The sequence below is a fragment of the Talpa occidentalis genome, unplaced genomic scaffold, assembly GCF_014898055.3.
Source record: "Talpa occidentalis isolate TD23 unplaced genomic scaffold, MPIMG_talOcc4v2.1 talOcc4.3, whole genome shotgun sequence".
NCBI lineage: Eukaryota > Metazoa > Chordata > Mammalia > Eulipotyphla > Talpidae > Talpa > Talpa occidentalis.
Window position 1 is genome coordinate 7,231,347 of NW_023603184.1, and position 17,299 is coordinate 7,248,645.

General features: G+C 40.8%; 1 protein-coding gene across 1 annotated transcript in view; it reads right to left on the bottom strand.

Annotated features, from left to right (window-relative positions):
* The window catches only part of HSD17B12 (hydroxysteroid 17-beta dehydrogenase 12), a 132,453-nt gene continuing 115,154 nt past the window's right edge, over positions 1-17,299 (bottom strand). Inside the window, exons 10-11 of the mRNA XM_037522431.2 lie at positions 5,248-5,397; positions 1-4,677 (exon numbers count right to left, since the gene is read on the bottom strand). Coding sequence (XP_037378328.1) covers positions 4,570-4,677; positions 5,248-5,397 — 258 coding nt within the window. The 3' untranslated portion in view covers positions 1-4,569. The remainder of the gene's footprint in view (positions 4,678-5,247; positions 5,398-17,299) is intronic.

The following is a 17,299-nucleotide window of genomic DNA, read 5'->3' on the forward strand; positions in this document are numbered from 1 at the left end:
GATTTTAACTTTTAATTTTGAATTATCAGATTTACAAGTTTGCAAAAACAGTACAAAGAATTGCCCTTTACAGAGATTCACCAAATGTTAACATTTAAACACAATTTATTTCACAATTTTCTGTATAAACAACTTTTTAATGAACGTTTTGAGATTAAATTGCATATATCATGTCCCATTATCCCTAAATACTCTAGTGTATTTCCTAAAAATCCATGGACTTTTTAAGTACCCACAGTACAATGATCAAACTAAGGGAATTAACACTGATAAAATTCTATAACCTACAGACCTTATGTAAGTATCACCAATTGTCTCAAAAATGTCCTTTATAGCAAAATATTTTTTTCTAAGATCATGCATTACATTCACTTGTCACATTTCTTTAGCCACTTAAATCCAAAATTTGTGACAAGTTTAGGCTGCTTACTTTGTAGGATACCCTTTAATTTATTTCCTGGGGGTTAGGTTCAGTTTATTTATTTATATGTATTTGTCGGGAATACCACATTAGTGATGTTGTATCTTCAGTCCATTATCAGAATGCACATTATGTAAAACGGTCTTGTAAGTGGTGACACTAATACAAACTTTTTTAAGTATTGGTATTGAAAAAGAATATATATATACATGTACACATACATACATTGTGGGATATAGCAAAAGATATTTAGAGCCTTAGATATTTATGTAAGAATAGAAAAAATAATATATGAGTGAATTAAATGTCCAATTTACAAATTAGAAAAGTAGCAGAATAAAGCCCCAGAAAGCAGGAAAACAAAAGTGGCATAGCAGCTCAACACCAAAAGTTGATTCCTTAAAAAACACAAGTTGATCAACCAAAAGTTGATTCTTTAAAAAACACAACATCCAGACTTGTGGCAAAATAAATGGTCAAGGAAAAGGAAGTGAGAAGATACAAGGAATATTAAGAAACAATATATTAAGTACAAATCCAGCAGAAGCTTAAAAAGGAAGAAAATTACTTGAGTTACTTTAGGCTAATACACTTGGGGAAAATATATCATGAGTAAATGCTTAGAAAAATCTTATTTTCAAAACTGACCCAAGAAAAAAACAGAAGCCCTGAGTAGCAGTGCCATCTAAGCATTAACTAGTCAGTTAAGTAGTTAGCTAAACTAGTTAAGTAGTTTTAAAATCCTACCACAAATAAAAACTTGGGCTAGATGGCTTTTACAAACTTTAAAAGATTGTTCCCATATCTTTACAGATTCTTCCAGAGAACAAGACAATCCTCCCCAGTTCATTTAATGAATGAAATTATAATAGCCTTGAAAGGAAAACCATCCAATTATAAGAAACTTCCTAAATATAGATGTAAAAATTCTAAATAAAATAGCAGCAAACTAAATTCAGCATTATTTAAAAGTAGTGAAATATAACCATGAATGTATGGGTGATTTAATGCTAGAAAGTCATAACTAGACTAAGTAAGTTCTAGGAACTCTTCAGAAAATGTCACCAAGCCTATACTTCAATATGTATATACACTTTCCCACCCTTAGAACATACCAGGTATATCTCCTCAGATGCTTTGCACAGGCAGTTTACCTGGAACACCCGTTCCTCAGGTAGCAGGAAGGCTTGCTGAAGATTGTTCAAACACCTCTCATGTACTCTGTGGCAATTAAAAATCACCCACTCCCCCTGTCACACGTTAATTCCCCATCCTCCTTACTCTGCTTCATTTTCCCCACAGATATAACACTATAATACATTACTATTTCTTTTATTATCTGTCTCCTCATTTGCTCCCCCACCCCAATCAAAATGGAAGATCTAAAGAACAAGAATTTTTGTCTTCTTTGTTCACTGTAGTTTCACTAGCACCCAGAAAAGTAAATGAATACAATTGGCACTCAACAAATGCACACAGTATGTCTCAAAATTGGTGTAACAGGGAAGACAAGCTTGCCTTATACCCTGTTGGACTCCTGTTTGTATCACCCGTACTTCCGGCCACAATGACATGTAAAAGAGTGGACAAAGTTGTGACATGCCATTCACCACACTACAGTTTTTCATCCAAACTATTTGTGTCCAGGCTAGACTCAGCAAGCCATTTCTAAATGTCTTCATGTAAATCTCAATAGAATTACATTTCTACAATGAATTTTAAATTCTGTCCATATTTACAAGTTTTGCATGATGAGTGACATACAACCTAAAAGTGACATGTAACCTAATCCTTGAACTTTTAAAAATGTTTCCAACAAATTTTGTTTTTGACACTGGTAAACAACAGAGCAAAGTAAAAGAATCTAGGACCCCCTAAATCTCAGTCATTTTTGGTACCAATAGACCTTCGATGGAGATCAATAATATCATTTCTACCAATGATTTATTCCCAGCACGTGTGGGACTGGCACAAAGACCAATCAGAATGGTACATATTATGTGTGGACGATGACTCCTCTCCCATTCCTTCCATGCTAGTTCACTGAAAAGGACAATGAAAGAATAAATGAAAATCTGACTTTCTATGTCATGAGGCGAACTGATTCTACATAAATTATCAATATTCTTTTCTACTTTTTGGCCTTAAATCTTCTTTAGTATATATTAGACTATAAAACCAAATCAATATAAACTTAAGTCTAAAAATTATGCTTTGCTACTTGGAAGGCTTGGAGTACATTGGTTCCTCATTTCGTATAGTTTTTCTATTCATGCGCCAGGAAACACGGATTTCCAGGTCATCATCTTTAACTTTGAGTGTCAAATAAAAAGGTTACTTGCTCTGGGCCTCCCTGGTGGCGCAGCGGTTGAGCGCTGGGTTGCGAAGCTGCCCGCAGCCACTGCAGCGCCGGTTCGATCCCCGGCCACCGGAGGAGGGTCCCACATGGCGCGCAGACCTCTCCTGCCGCCCGCTGCTCCCCTCAGCAGTGTGCCTCAGTCCTTCTGTCTGCTCTGCTCCCAGCTCTGGTTCTGGTGAATTCTCTCACCCTCCCGCGTTTCTGACTGTACTCAGTGCTTGTATAAATAAATAAATAAAATAAATCTTCAAAAAAAAAAAGGTTACTTGCTCTGTTGAAAGAGTCAAAGCCAGAGCTCAGAAATGAGGCTTGGATTTCGTAGCCAGACACAACTATCTTCTAACTGGGATAAAAGTGTTTTGTGTAATTGTAAACCAATCCCTACCCCCAAAATCACCATTTTAACAATCGACCAACAAATGTGTGAAGGCAAAAAAAAAATATATATATATATATTGCCCACACCATTGTGATGTTACCATTTCTACACAAAATGGGAGAAAAGGGCAATAATCTGTTTTCACAAAGTAAAACTTATCCAATCTTTGACTATTCTTTCTTCTGAATTAGTGCTTCTTCTTTTGGGGGATGCTAAACTAGCTTTTATTTATATAGTGATACTAATAGCAAATGGTAATTTGAGATTTTCTCATTTTAGTTTCTTAGCTGACAAAATTAAAAGCTTTAATGACCCCAATTAAATTTTTTTTGAAAATTTAATGGTGTTGCAATCTCAGAACCTGGGAACCACGACATAGGTGAAGGCCTACCTTCTATGTTCTATGTTTCACAATATTCATTATTTCTTAGTAATTTCCCCAAGTTATATAGCAGGATAAAAGTCTTAATTTATAGGAAGCCAGTGTAAAAACAGCCTTAATTTCAAGTACTGAAGAAATATATTTTCAATCCAAACCATGGTTATATCATCTTTTATTAAGACTAATTAAATGGATACATGTAAGGGAGGTGCTGACTTAAAAGTATACTACTACTTCTCTGCTAGCATTTCTGTTAGAGGAGTAGCCTGTTGTCACATGTGGGAGCTCTAATGGTGCAGAAACAAAAGAATGTGGGGGTCTAGGCGGCCACTTTCCTGGGTCAGGGTTTCCTAAGAGGGACCACAGGTAGCTGCCTGTGTCAGTGGACATCACTGACCACCATTGGTCCATTCACCTTTATAAAATCATTCCACACAGCTTTCAGGATTTCCATACATTTCAACTGAGAAGAAATGTATATTAAAAGAAAGCATATCTGAGTGGGCTTCATGTGTCAAAAGTAACTATTTCATAAATTATTTCTATGTCATTAGCTATCTTTGAGAAAGAATAATGGAAAATAAATGTACAAACTGGGACATACTTATAAAACATCCTGCCAGACAACTATGCAAATCACAGCACATCCGCCCATAGCGAATCTATTCATCTCAACTCCCTCTAAGTGTTAAAACAAGTAGTAAAAGTAGGTTTTGGAGAAAACGCAATAATTATCATTGGCATTTTGGATTGGGGGAAATTACTGAGCATTATTTCTGACTCTGTCATTCTATGTTTTGCTACAATCGTGTTCCTTCTATAAGCTGTTCTTGTTATTAGTTCTATATTCATTTGCTATGAGCATTCAATATTAAACTTCAAAATAACTTCTGCTTTTCTCTCAATATAACATTAGCCTTATTAGAAACTATTAAATGTCGACATAGGTTTTGGAGATGGGCGGTGCCTTGCCAAGGACACGCAGTAGCTGGAACATCTGGTCAATCACTAAGAGCTGTTATCCATGCTTAGTTCTTCTTGGTTTTCTTCTTCAGACTGCGATCCCGTATGGACTTGTTTAAAGACATGCTCATGTTGAAATACATCCAAGAAGGCATGAGTGAGATCACTGAGCCCTAGAGGAACAAACAATAAAAAGAGATAATGTAACTGCAGCCTGCAATTCGAGTTAAGATGAAGCATATTATCTTATGTTTATTATCTTGCTGTTTTATTTACAGGCAAATTTTAAAGTCCTTGGGTGTACAGTTTAAGATAAAATATAGGGCCTCCCTGGTGGCGCAGCGGTTGAGCGCTGGGTTGCGAAGCTGCCCGCGGCCTCTGTGGCGCCGGTTCGATCCCCGGCTGCTCCCCGGCCACCAGAGGAGGGTCCCGCATGGCGCGCAGACCTCTCCTGCCGCCCGCTGCTCCCCTCAGCAGTGCACTTCGCTCCTTCTGCCTGCTCTGCTCCCCGCTCTGGCTCTGGTGAATTCTCTCACCCTCCCGCGCTTCTGACTGTACCCAGTGCATGTACAAACAAAACAAAAAAAACAAACAAATAAATTAAAAAAAAAATAAAATATAAATGCCTCGTTAGTAAGCCTAGGCAATGTATTAATGCTACTATATCCTATGCTCTTTTGTGAATCAATGAGAAAGAAAAACCCAGACCAAAGTACTGATTTGGAACATAGAAATCTACATACTAGAAGAGAATGGATCAGGTATCCATTGGTTCGGGATTGCAGGCCCACGGTTTTAACTGCAGCTTTCACAAATGTGTCTGCAGACGGCTTATCCAAAGTCGGCTTTCGGATTTTAGCCAGTTTCGTAGCTACGTAGAATGGCAGGACACTCTAGAAAGGCAACAACAACCCCCAAAAGAAACATGTCATTGATTAGGAAGGCCACAAACTCAGAATTCAGTGATGCCTGATTGCTGAGTGCAGAAACATTCTGATGATATCTACAGTTTAGTGAAGAAAAGCAGTTCTCTAAAGTCAGCTTATCAGATACGTAAGAACATACAACAAGTTTTAATCAATCAATAGCTGAAATAGAATTTGAGACTAAAGAAAGTACCACGAACAAGCAGAAACATATATTTTTGCATCTTTAAAAAGAACGTGAAACAAATCTGGAGAGTAGCAATTCGGGATGGGAGACTCTTTCTACATTGTCCTGGAATTCCTACATAGCAGATTTTTGACACTTTTAATTCTCCCAAAGAGATACAACTTTTCTTCAAATTGGTGATGAAGTAAGCTTAGTCCATCAACTTTGGTGCCTCTAAAATAAACATTTCACTTTCTCAGCCATGAGTGACCACTTTTCTTCCCTAGTTTCTTACCATTCTGCTTCTCAGTTTTATCTCCTTTACTGCTGACAAATAGGAGCCCCTGTCCTTTGTTCCCCCTTCTTTAACTGGCTGTGGAGAGACAGTAACAGTATGGAACTAGCCTGGGGAACTAAGAGCCGCTCAACAGGATTGGTGTGGGGTGACATATCTGGACATTACCTTTTAGAGGAACTGAGCCAGCGTTTGGCTCTTTATTGCTTATTGCTTACGCTCCGTTTTCGATATGACTCAGCACAGAATATGAGGAAACCCCATTACAGTGAGTCCTGAGTTATGAGGCTCCTACTCTAGTTTGAAACAGCATGGGCATGGTGGGTCCCCAAAGAGTGAACATACCCTATTTATCTCACGTGTGTGAAAGGAAAGGATATAAATTACAATGAGGCTTCTATTCATAAGAGGCTCTTTCCAACACCTGGTGGTCAAAATCAAACACTGGAAATAGAAATAAAACTGAGATGTGTTCCACACTAAGGTTTTCCTTCCTGCTGAGAGCCGGAAGCAGTGTTCCCAAGTCTCTCTGAGTGTTGGTTTGTATTTTTCCCGCTCCCAAGTATGAATCTACCAGGACAACCCATCTTCCTTAACAGGTGAGCTCAAACTTCAGCCTACCTGTTAAGAACTAAGTCCCCCCACCCCACCATCCCACAAGGGCCCAAAGACCGTCACTATCTGTCTCTCTCCTAGCCCTACAATCACAAACCCACACTAAGTAAACTGACTTCCCCACAGTGCTTCAGTGTCGGCACCAACTCTGAGTAGGTAGCGTTAGTTCTTGAGTATTTTTTTATTGGCATTATCATTATACACATAACCCCTCTCTTAATAAACATAACTTCTTTTTTCTCAAAAAGTTCTGTACTCTTTGGGGCCTCCCTGGTGGCGCAAGGGGTTAAGCACAGCACTATGATGCTATCCACAGCCTTTCCAGCATGAGTTTGATCCTCAGTCAGGGAGCTACCCACATGCGCAGCAGACCTCTCCTGTCTCACCCGCTGCTCCCCTCAGCAGTGTATTTCAGTCAGTCTGCCTTTTCTGTTCCCCACTCTGTCTCTGATGAATCCTCTTACCCCCTGCACTTCTGGACTGTACCCCAGTTCTTGTATGCATAAGTAAATAAATCCTTTAAAAAATTTTTAAAAATTCTTTACTTTTTAACCATATTGCTGAGGATACAGTAGGTGAGGTCATAAACCAGAGACCTCAGACATGTATGACACAGCATAAAATGCAGATTTTAAGGATGTTAAGACAAAGTCAAGGACAAAATATTTGCTGGCCTAGCAAAGCTGAGTATCAAACAAAGCAAAAGAGAGTACAGGCCTCTACTCTGGTCCCACATGATGAAGGAACACAAGAAAACCACTTGCATCCCTATGCTTCCAGTGTCCTGGTTACAAAAAGTGGAAATTAAAAAATCATTCCCATCTATTGAGCATCAGCCTACTAACAGTACTGTAAAACGTTGAGCTTTTCAAGGTAAAGATGGTCTGATAATCATACCTCTCAATTACATAATTATACTACAGCCCTCCCGCCTTCCCTCAATAGGTAAAGCCTAAATTGGACTATTTTGATCCCCTTGAAGAATTCAGTCGCACTCCCTGGATGAGCCACTTGATGGTGCCACAAGTTAACTCATCATTCAGTTGGGCCATTTAAATAATGGAGAGAGCCTCCTGAGGATGCAGGTGGGGACAAGAGACAAATTCCAGGGAATGCCAACTTTAGCTATGGTTTTCCAGCGATGAAGCGTAAATTCTGTTTTAGAAAGGGCATTTATTTCCACTGATTTAAAATCAAGGAGGTGAACGTGGACTACTAGAGGATAGAAAGGATTCAGAGATGAAATAAATTTAAATGAAGTAGAGAAGGTAAACAGGGAGAATTTTTGGGGTAATGGAGACAGCAAGAGCAAAGAAAAGAGACACAAGAGAACACGATATTCTCCGGGAGTTGTACTATGGTTCAAACACTGGCAGTGTGTGAAGCAGCGTGAGCAGGACGATGGCTAAGTGGTACAGAAACAAAATCCAATCACTGGACAGCAGCAATGATCAGGACCTGTTCTTATTCACCACTCAATTGCCAGTGCACACAATAGGGGCCCAGAGATCTGCTGAGGGGATTGGCACCAGAACCCTTCACATAGATAGCACTGAAGAATCTACCAGGGTCTCATTCTCTGATATGTTGCAGTTCAGAAATAAATGATACCAGAAAGTCAACAATGTAATATGGAAGCTTTAACTACAATTTTGTACATTCTGGTGCTTAAGCAATATCATCTGAATAAAGACAAAATTATAGGTCCAGCATCATGCCCAGAATCCTAAAAGGTGTAGTTCAAATTGTGTGAAAGTAAAGAAATACAGGTCACAATGGCATTTAGGTACATCCTTAAATAGCTAAGACCCCCATAAACAATTCTTAATCCATTTTCCTGCTTATTTAGGGAAGCATTCAAGTGAACAGAGTCCAAACAATACCTGTTTATAGCAGGTATTTGAGGCAGAAATGGTACAAGCTACTTAAGCTCAACAGTGTGTGGTGTAGATGAATATTGTTAGCTTGGGGACAACCTGCACCTTGACAGGCAGAGATGCAGGCATGTGTTCTGGTCTTCAATTGGAAATCCCAAACTGAAAATAATTAACTAGGCCATAAAGCAAAGCTGTTGATGTTTTACCCTTGCTCAGAAAATTCCCTGGAGGTAACTATCTTTTTTTGTGAACCACTGGAGTAGACTGCTCAGGAATCTGCTCTTCACAACACAATTTAGCAGGGTTTGATACAGACTAAGAAATCTACCACACCTTCCTATCAGGGAGTGGTGAGAAGACAGATGCCAAGTGCTGCAAGTCAGGCCTTCAAGGCTGAACATGGAAGCTGAGGTGATAAAGGCTGTTTCTGCAGTAGGTCAAGAAAGGCCTACTGCAAAGATCTGAATGGAGAAATTTAGTCAAAGGAGTTCTGGATAAATGGTCTTTTAGACTGAACAAACAGCAAGTGCAAAGGCCCTGAGGTGGCAGTGTAAATTAAAGGGTTAGAGGAACTACAAGGAAGTTAAGAAATTACAGGGGAATGAGATAATGTGGAACCTTTGAAGTCAGAACACAGTGGGTTATAAGAACTCATGACTTAACTCTGAAAGATGAAAAGCCACTGGAGAATTTTTCAGCAGAGAAAAGGCTGTGCTTTAAAGAGATCACTGTCACCACAAGGACTTGAGTAGAGAGGCTGGACAGGAAGGCACTGCAGAATGCCCACCGTGGCTCACATGAGAGTAGTGGCTGCAGAGGTCACAGAAGTGGGCAGAGTGGACATGTTCAAAGGATAAACTAAAGCAGTAAGGACTTTCCAATGGATTGTGGCTATGAGAGAAAGAAGAAAGGTGTATGTAGGGGTGGGGGTGGGAAATCAGATGGACTTAGATTCACAGCCCAGCATGACCACTTATATTTGTGGGCCCCAAAATACTGAGCCTTACCATCTTCTGTAATTGGGGAATACGGCATCTTCCTTATTATACTAACATAAATGTTAAATAAAATATGGTCAGAGTATAGGATTTGAGCTCTGATATGGATTAGGAATTATTTTCCAATATTTATATTTTTCAGAATGAATTTGGAAAGAAAAACTTGGCTGAATTTTCATATCCTACATGAGTTAGAAGAATGTCATTTTCTACAGAGAATGGCTGGACATCTGAGTCCTTTCTGCACAAAGATTTAAAGTGACTGGGAGGTACTAAAGGACCTCTCAGGATTTTACAGCCTGTGGTTCAATCTCTGTTGTAACGGGCAAAGGAAGTAAAGATACTATCACTAACAAAACTAGAGATTTACCTACTTGGAAGAGTTCTGAGTCCCATTATCCCAACAGGACTAATTTTACCATTTTTATAGCCATTTCTCAAAGTTGATACAGTTGATCAGATATAAATATTTCCTGGGAGAATCTTTTTATCACTCTATAGTTATATTTGACTGCATTTGCACCCAAGACACACTCCACTAACTTTGTGTATTACCATTGGCAATTAACAAGAATGGGTGAAGACTATTATGTCCGGATAGCCATTTCTCGCTCACCATACACAACCACCTCATTCATGTATTTATTGCTTGTGTATTATCTTATCTCCTGTGCCACTAGATGTAGATTCACCACACAGCAGGACTTCCATCTGTCTTATTTTGCCATTGTAACCCCAATTCCCAAACTATTAGGTACCCTCTAAATAGTCCTTGGCTGAAGAAATGTAGAACATGCTATAGACCTCGAGTTTTGGACTTACTATCCCTGGACATTGTAAAGTTTTTAAATACTGTCTTCTCTTTCTGTGGCTGCTTTGGGGACTAGCACTGTGTTCTCTTCACCTCTGTTACCTCCCCACCTCACTAAGGACCTGAAACTAGCAGGCACTCATGGTCTGATCAACCAAATTGACCTTAGACAGGTTCCAGGACTCCTGTTTAGTCTTAGTTTCAAACAAAATGGGACTAGGTGAGCATCCATCTCAAATAAGACAATAAAGTGGTTGAAAACACAGGGCCTAATATAGATAACAACCATAAGTTTTTCGCCCTCTTCTACACACTTGTATACTATTTCACAGCTTCCGGGATTTCTATATATGCCATGTTGGTTGTCTTCACTTGACAGAAGGGGAGACTAAGGTTCAAAGTAAAGGAGCTTTCTGTAGGTCAGAGGGCCACTGCATGGTGGTCTCAGAACTAAATCCTGGGTCTGCCAACTCCAAGCTCGGTGTCCCTGTCTCAAGGCCCTAAGCACCCAGGTGATGAATGTGGTCTGTGTGAAAGCACAGCCAGGGTTTAGAAAGCCGTGACTTCTTGCTGTGAAGTGACTAAGTCTCCAGGCAGGGTTTCATGAAGTCCTTAGCATTAAAACCAGCTTCAGAAGGAAGATTTGTGAAGAATCATCGCTGAATACTAAAGCTAGAGGAAATGGTGACAGTGAGTAGGGTATTTGCATGGTCTTAAAAATGTGTCCCCATAGAGGGTCTCCCTGGTGGTGCAAGGGTTAAGAAGCAACCTATGAAGTAATCTGCAGCCACTGCAGCACAAGTTCGATTCCCAACCAGCCAGGGAGCAACCACATGGTGCGGCAGACCTCTCCTGACTCGCCCGCTGCTCCCCTCAGCAGTGTATTTCGGTACATCTGCCTGTTTTGTTTCCCACTCTGTCCCTGGTGAATCCTCTCACCCCCGCACCTCTGGCCTGTACCCCAGTTCTTGTATGCATAAATAAATACATCTTTTTAAAAAAGGGTCCCCATAGACTGCTTATTAGTACAAGGGGAGAAGACAGTAACTACAGAATGGGAGTACTGGGTAGCCCTTTAACTGAAGGGACAAAATTGACATCACCAGTGAGGGGCATCTCTGGGTGTGGTGCCCTGAGGAGACCATCATCTACATCATTTTGGCCAGGAAAGCTCAACCTGAATGTACCCATGAGAAAGCATCAGGTAAACCCCCAAAGAAGAATATTAAATTAAAAAGAGCAGGAGGAGTACTGAACTCTTCAAAAATGTCCACATCATAAAAGATAAAGAAAGGCTGAAGATCTAGTTAAGATTAAAGAAAACTAAAGAGAGGACAACTAATATAACAGGCCCTCAACTGAGGTGCTTCCCAGAGGATAGGGAAAAAAAACCTATAAAGAATATAGGGGTCAAAAGTAGGCATACAGATAGTAAATGTGATTGAAATACTGTGAGTGTTGGTAAATATATTATAAGAGAATATCCTTTGTTTTTGGAAATATACACTAAAGTGTTTAGAGGTAAAGAGCCATAATATATGCAACTTATTTTCCAATGAGAAAACACATCATTAATCATGAGCGAATGTGGATACTGGGATATATTCTTCATAGTATTCTTACAAGTTTCCTGCAGATTTGAAATTATCTCCAAATAGAAAGCTCTTTTAAAAAAAAAATGAGGTGGTTTGTGAAAGTTGTACAGAAAAAACACTCCAAAAGGATGGTTTAGCACATCAGTTTAGTCTTAGCCCTCTCTTGCTCGGCATTCGTGGCTAGTCAGCACAGGGCATATAGGAGCCAGTCCTGGGCCCACCTACCAGCCTGTCAGAGTATTTATGATTTGCCCTTTGAAAGAGTCAAGCATAATTTTGAGTAGGCTTTAATTACAGAGCAATTATAAGAACAGATAGCCCTCACCATCAGCGCACACTTCTAATAAGCTTTATTGAAGAAGTACTTCTTATCCTCTATTCAACAATCAGGACAGAGTCTATCAGGCCCCAAATCCCCCTGCTGGGCATTTACTGTTGCTGCTGTTTATTTGCATTTCCAGGAAATGCTTATATAATGGCAAATCTGAATTCATGAAGGAAATGTTAAAGGCTCTCACAAAATTATAGAAAAGAAGTGGAGACAAAGATGAAAGAGAAAAGCAAAGAAAAAATACTAATAAGGAAAAATATAAAACAACCTAGAATTTGAAAAACATATTCTCTTCTACTCCCCAAGAGCAATCTGGTGCACATTCACATGGAAGTAGGTCTGAAAAGAAAGCTTTCCTTCCAAAATTAGAAGAAACTGAAATCTGGCAACACAGCATTAGCCCGGAAGCCCTTTAGAGATAGAGACTGAAAATTCAAGACCAGAGCAAGAAGCTCCAAAGGCCTTCAAAAAAGATGACTGATTACCACAAAGCTTGGCCAGAGTCCTCTGTGGGACCAAACAAAAGTCAGGTCTCCAATGTACCTACATGTGCCATTAGCAACACAGAGACAAACAATACAAAAGCCCTTATCTCAGAAGAGTATTGAAATGGAGGGAGGGAGAGAGACGGGCCAGCGAGCATAAGGCACAGGTACATACTAAAAGGAAGGGCATGTAACAAAGGTATAGCGCGGGTCTCCTTGGTGGCTCAGGGGTTAAAGTCTCAGCGCTATCAAGCTATCACCAGCCACTATGGCATGAGTTCGCTCCCCGGCCAGGGAGCTAACCTACATGGCACAGCAGACTTCTCCTGTCGCACCTGCTGCTCCTCTCAGCAGTGTGTTTCAGTAGATCCGCCTGTTCTGCTCCCCACTGTCTCTGGTGAATCCTCTCAGCCCCCACACCTCTGGTCTACATCCCAGTTCTTGTACGCATAAATAAATAAAATCTTTTTTTTTTTTTTAAAAAGGAAGGTATAGAAGAATGGGCCACGTGGCTGAGCCAAAGTTTCCCAGGGCAGGTACAGAGCAGCCTGGCACTTAAAGGATGGGGTCACAGGCTCGAGTGAGCATGGGATAGGGAGAGGACAGACAGCAGACCTGAAGAGGCCTTGGGGAGCCTGTCGTGGGGATAGAAAAGGGCAGAGCATGCACTGGACACCGTGATGACCACTCTGGACAGAGCACAGCGTGGGATGATGGAGTAGCAAGAGAAGCGGTGGCCTCTGGGGCCTCAATTTTATGGCAGCCACTGGAAGACCATAAGGGAAAGCAGTGTTGTCTGACTTTTAACAAGATCACCTGGGAAGCAGTGTGTGGGACAGGGCAGAAGGGGACATCAGCTGGGAAATGCTTCTGGTCCAGATAGTGTGCAGACATGAAATACCATACTAAGGAAAAAAACAATACTTTTTTACTGTTTCATTTAGGCCAAATTTTTATTTTTGTCCCTACGGTCAGAATTAATATGAGATGGTACCCTGCTTCAGCATCTGACGCAGCCATATGACGTAGCAACAACTATACTTCCTCTCACAGATATCTAAGATTTCATTTTTTTCCAGCGAATTCACTCTAAGTGTGAACCTTGATTGAGTTCACCTGAAGGAAAATGATGATGAATGAAATCACAATTTATAATTCACTATTAGGGAAAAGTAAAAGCTTATCCAATGAAAATATTTCAGAAAACAAATACTAATGTTTTTGTGGATTAATAGGATTAATAGACAGAGAACCTGCAGGGAAAAAAAAAATCTTTGCAAGAAACAAACTAGAATGAGAGCAGAGGCAGTTCCATCTATGAACAGTTTACAAACCACTCGTCTGTGCTCACAAGGTCTCACATTTCCTCTCGTCATTCAAACACCGGCTCATAGTCACTGCCCACAGCACAGATCACCCACCAATGGACCATTCAGATTCAGCCTAATTTCAGTAGGGGTTTAACAATTATTAAATTAATGCCTCAATTACAATAGACACTGTTACCAAAAGGCAACACACACTACATTGCAGCAGACTGTAGTAACTAGCACCAAAATCACTATTGTCGGGCCTCCCTGGTGGTGCAAGAGGTTAAGCACCACACTATAAAGCAATCCACAGCCTCTGCAGCATGAGTTCAATCCCCGGCCAACCAGGGAGAAACCCACATGGCACAGCAGACCTCTCCCGTCTCCCCGCTGCTCCCCCTCAGCAATGTATTTCAGTCATTCTGCCTGTTCTGTTCCCCACTCTGTCTCTGGTGAATCCTCTCACCTCCCGCCCCCATCTCTGGCCTGTACCCCAGCTCTTGTGTGCATAAATAAATCTTTAAAAAAAAAAATCAATATTGTCAAGAAGGGGAGGAAGTATGTACGGCAGACCAGATTAAAATTCAGGATTCTTGAATTGAGAACCCTCTTTCCCAACAGGGCCCTTTATACCCTGTTTATTGGAAACTGCTAATCATAATAATACCACAGGGATCAGCTATGGAAGGATTCCTTGGTGAGATCTCAGATGGGGTCTCAGATAGGGTTTTTAGAGGATGCGGGTTCTGAGGTGACCCTAGAAGATGAGGGCACGATTGCCCTGCCCTTCTTACTACCACTCCCTCTCACTGGGGGATGTAGCTCCAGTACCTACTCACAGGATAAAAAGGTTTACAAGCAGATTTGGTAACAGTCAGGTCCATCTTGACTGTGTGAAGACAGAAGGGAGGAAACCCTGTGGTTTCACAAGTGCCTGGACACAGATGGATCCACCAGTATTCATCCCTGTTCTAGAAGCCTGCGGCAAGCAGCCCAGGGGTTAAGAACAGAGGCTTTGGTGCCAAAGAGATCAGGGCTTGAGTCCTGGTTCAACATGGTCGAGTGGCTTAATCCCCCTAAGCCCCAATTTCCATAAATTTAAAGAGGGTGGTAATCACACCATCTTATGAGATTATTAGCAGATACAGTGAAGTAAATGTTACATAGGAAGTGCTTAGCATTGTTCCTGAAAAGTATCCCCTCAGATACTCGCTGCAATTATTTTGATTGATCATTTGGGGCTTCAGGGTGCAAATAGAGAAGTACTAGGCTCACAGTAATGAAAGTTATAATGAACACCGGATGTGAGGAGGGGAGGTAGTGGGTAGGACTGGCAAAGGAGAACAGCAACTTCCCCCCAGAAATTGCTAAAACTGTGCCCAAGCATGGAATATTGTGAGCTGTTATTTCTTTGTGTTGAACAAAGGCTGATTTGAGAGAGATGCCCATAAAAACGCCTACATTTGCTTTCTCTTGTATTTCGTATCGGATTGTTGGAGCACTGAATTTGCTTGTGATATAATGAAATCAAAAGTCTCTGTAAAAATTAACTCAAAATGGACCAAAGGCCTAAAGATAAGAGTGAAAACTAGAACACTCTTGAAAGAAAACATAGGGAGAAAGCATTAGGACAATCAGATTTGGCAATGATACGACACACACACACAAAACATAGCCAATAAAAATATAAATAAATAAGCTGGACTACATCAAAACTGAGTGTGCCAGTATCAATGGTGCCTGTCGGCAGAATGAAAAGACAAACCAGAAAGCGGGAGAAAATATTTGCAAATCATATACCTAAGGAAGGGTTAATATCCAGCATACACAAAGCACTCCTATAATTCGATAATAAAATGCAAATAACCTATTTAAAAAATGGGCAAATGATATGACTAGACATTTCTCCAAAGAAGCTTAAAAATATGGGCAATAAATACCTGAAAAGGGATTAACATCATTAGTCATTAGAAAAATGCAAACCAAAACCACAATGAGATGCCACCTCATACCCATTGGGATGGCTACTGTTTAAAAACAGAAACAGAAAATAACAAGTACTGGCAAGGATGAGGAGGCACCAGAACCCTTGTGCACGGCTGGCAGGAATACAAAGTAGAGCATCTATTAGGGGAATAAATGGTGGTTCCTCAAAAAAGAAAAAAAAAGTTACCAAATGCTCCAGCAATCCCACTTCAGAATACACAACCAAAGAATTAAAGAAGGGTGTCAGGGGGCCTCCCTAGTGGCGCAAGGGGTTAAGCACCGCACTATGAAGCAATCTGCAGTCTCTGCAGCAGCAGTTGAATCCCTGGCTAGTCAGGGAGCTACCCACATGGCACAACAGACCTCTCCTGTCTTGCCCGCTGTTCCCCTCAGCAGTGTATTTCAGTCAGTCTGCCTGTTCTGCTCCTCACCCTGTCCCTGGTGAATCCTCTCACCCCTCTGCATCTCTGGCCTGTACCCCAGCTCTTGTATGCATAAATAAATCTTAAGAAACAAACAAACAAGGGTGTCATATGTGAAATACAAAGAAGCAAAGCAAAGGAACAGACAAACCAAACTCGTGGAACCTGACTGCAGAACTCAGGCTCCCAGAGGTGGGGGTCCCCATGGACTATGGTGGGGGGTGATGGGGGCTTTGGCAGTAGATGTGGTGTGGTAATATACATTGAAGAGGTTTGAACCTACACCCCTAAATCAGAAACAGTGTTGTAAACCAATATTATCTCAATGAAAAATTAATTAAATTAATCAACCAGTTAATTAAAAAATCTCAATCAAGCTACTATTTTAAAAAGAAGGAAGTAAGCAGGGTCTCGAAAGGATACCAGTACACCGTGTTCACAGCAGCACTCATCACAAAAGCCCAGAGGTGGAAGCAACACAAATGTCCCTCAGCGATGAATGGCTAAATACCATGTGGGGGTACACAGGATGGAATTTTATTCGACCTTCAAAAGAAAGGCTATTCTGACACGTTACAACGTGAATGAACACAGGCTGAATGCAGACAGGCTGAATGAAACAAACCAGTCACAAAAAGGCAAACGCTGGATGATTCCACTCTCGTGAGGTACCCAGGGCAGTTGCATTCACAGACAGGGAGTAAAATGGTGACTGCCCAGGGCTGAGGGACCAGGGGCTGCTGTTTAATGGACACAGAGGTTCGGTTTTGGAAGATGAAAGATGTTGTAGAGATAGAGGGAGGTGATGATGGCACAAGAGTGTGAATCTACCCAACGCCACTAAATCAAATATCTGAAAATAACTTACATGGTTTTTTTGGTTGTGTTTATTTTACCACAATTTAAAAAAAAATTAAAGATCATACCCATACTTCCACCATCCTGGGTGTGCAGCCGCCCTCGCTCTAGGGAAAGTCC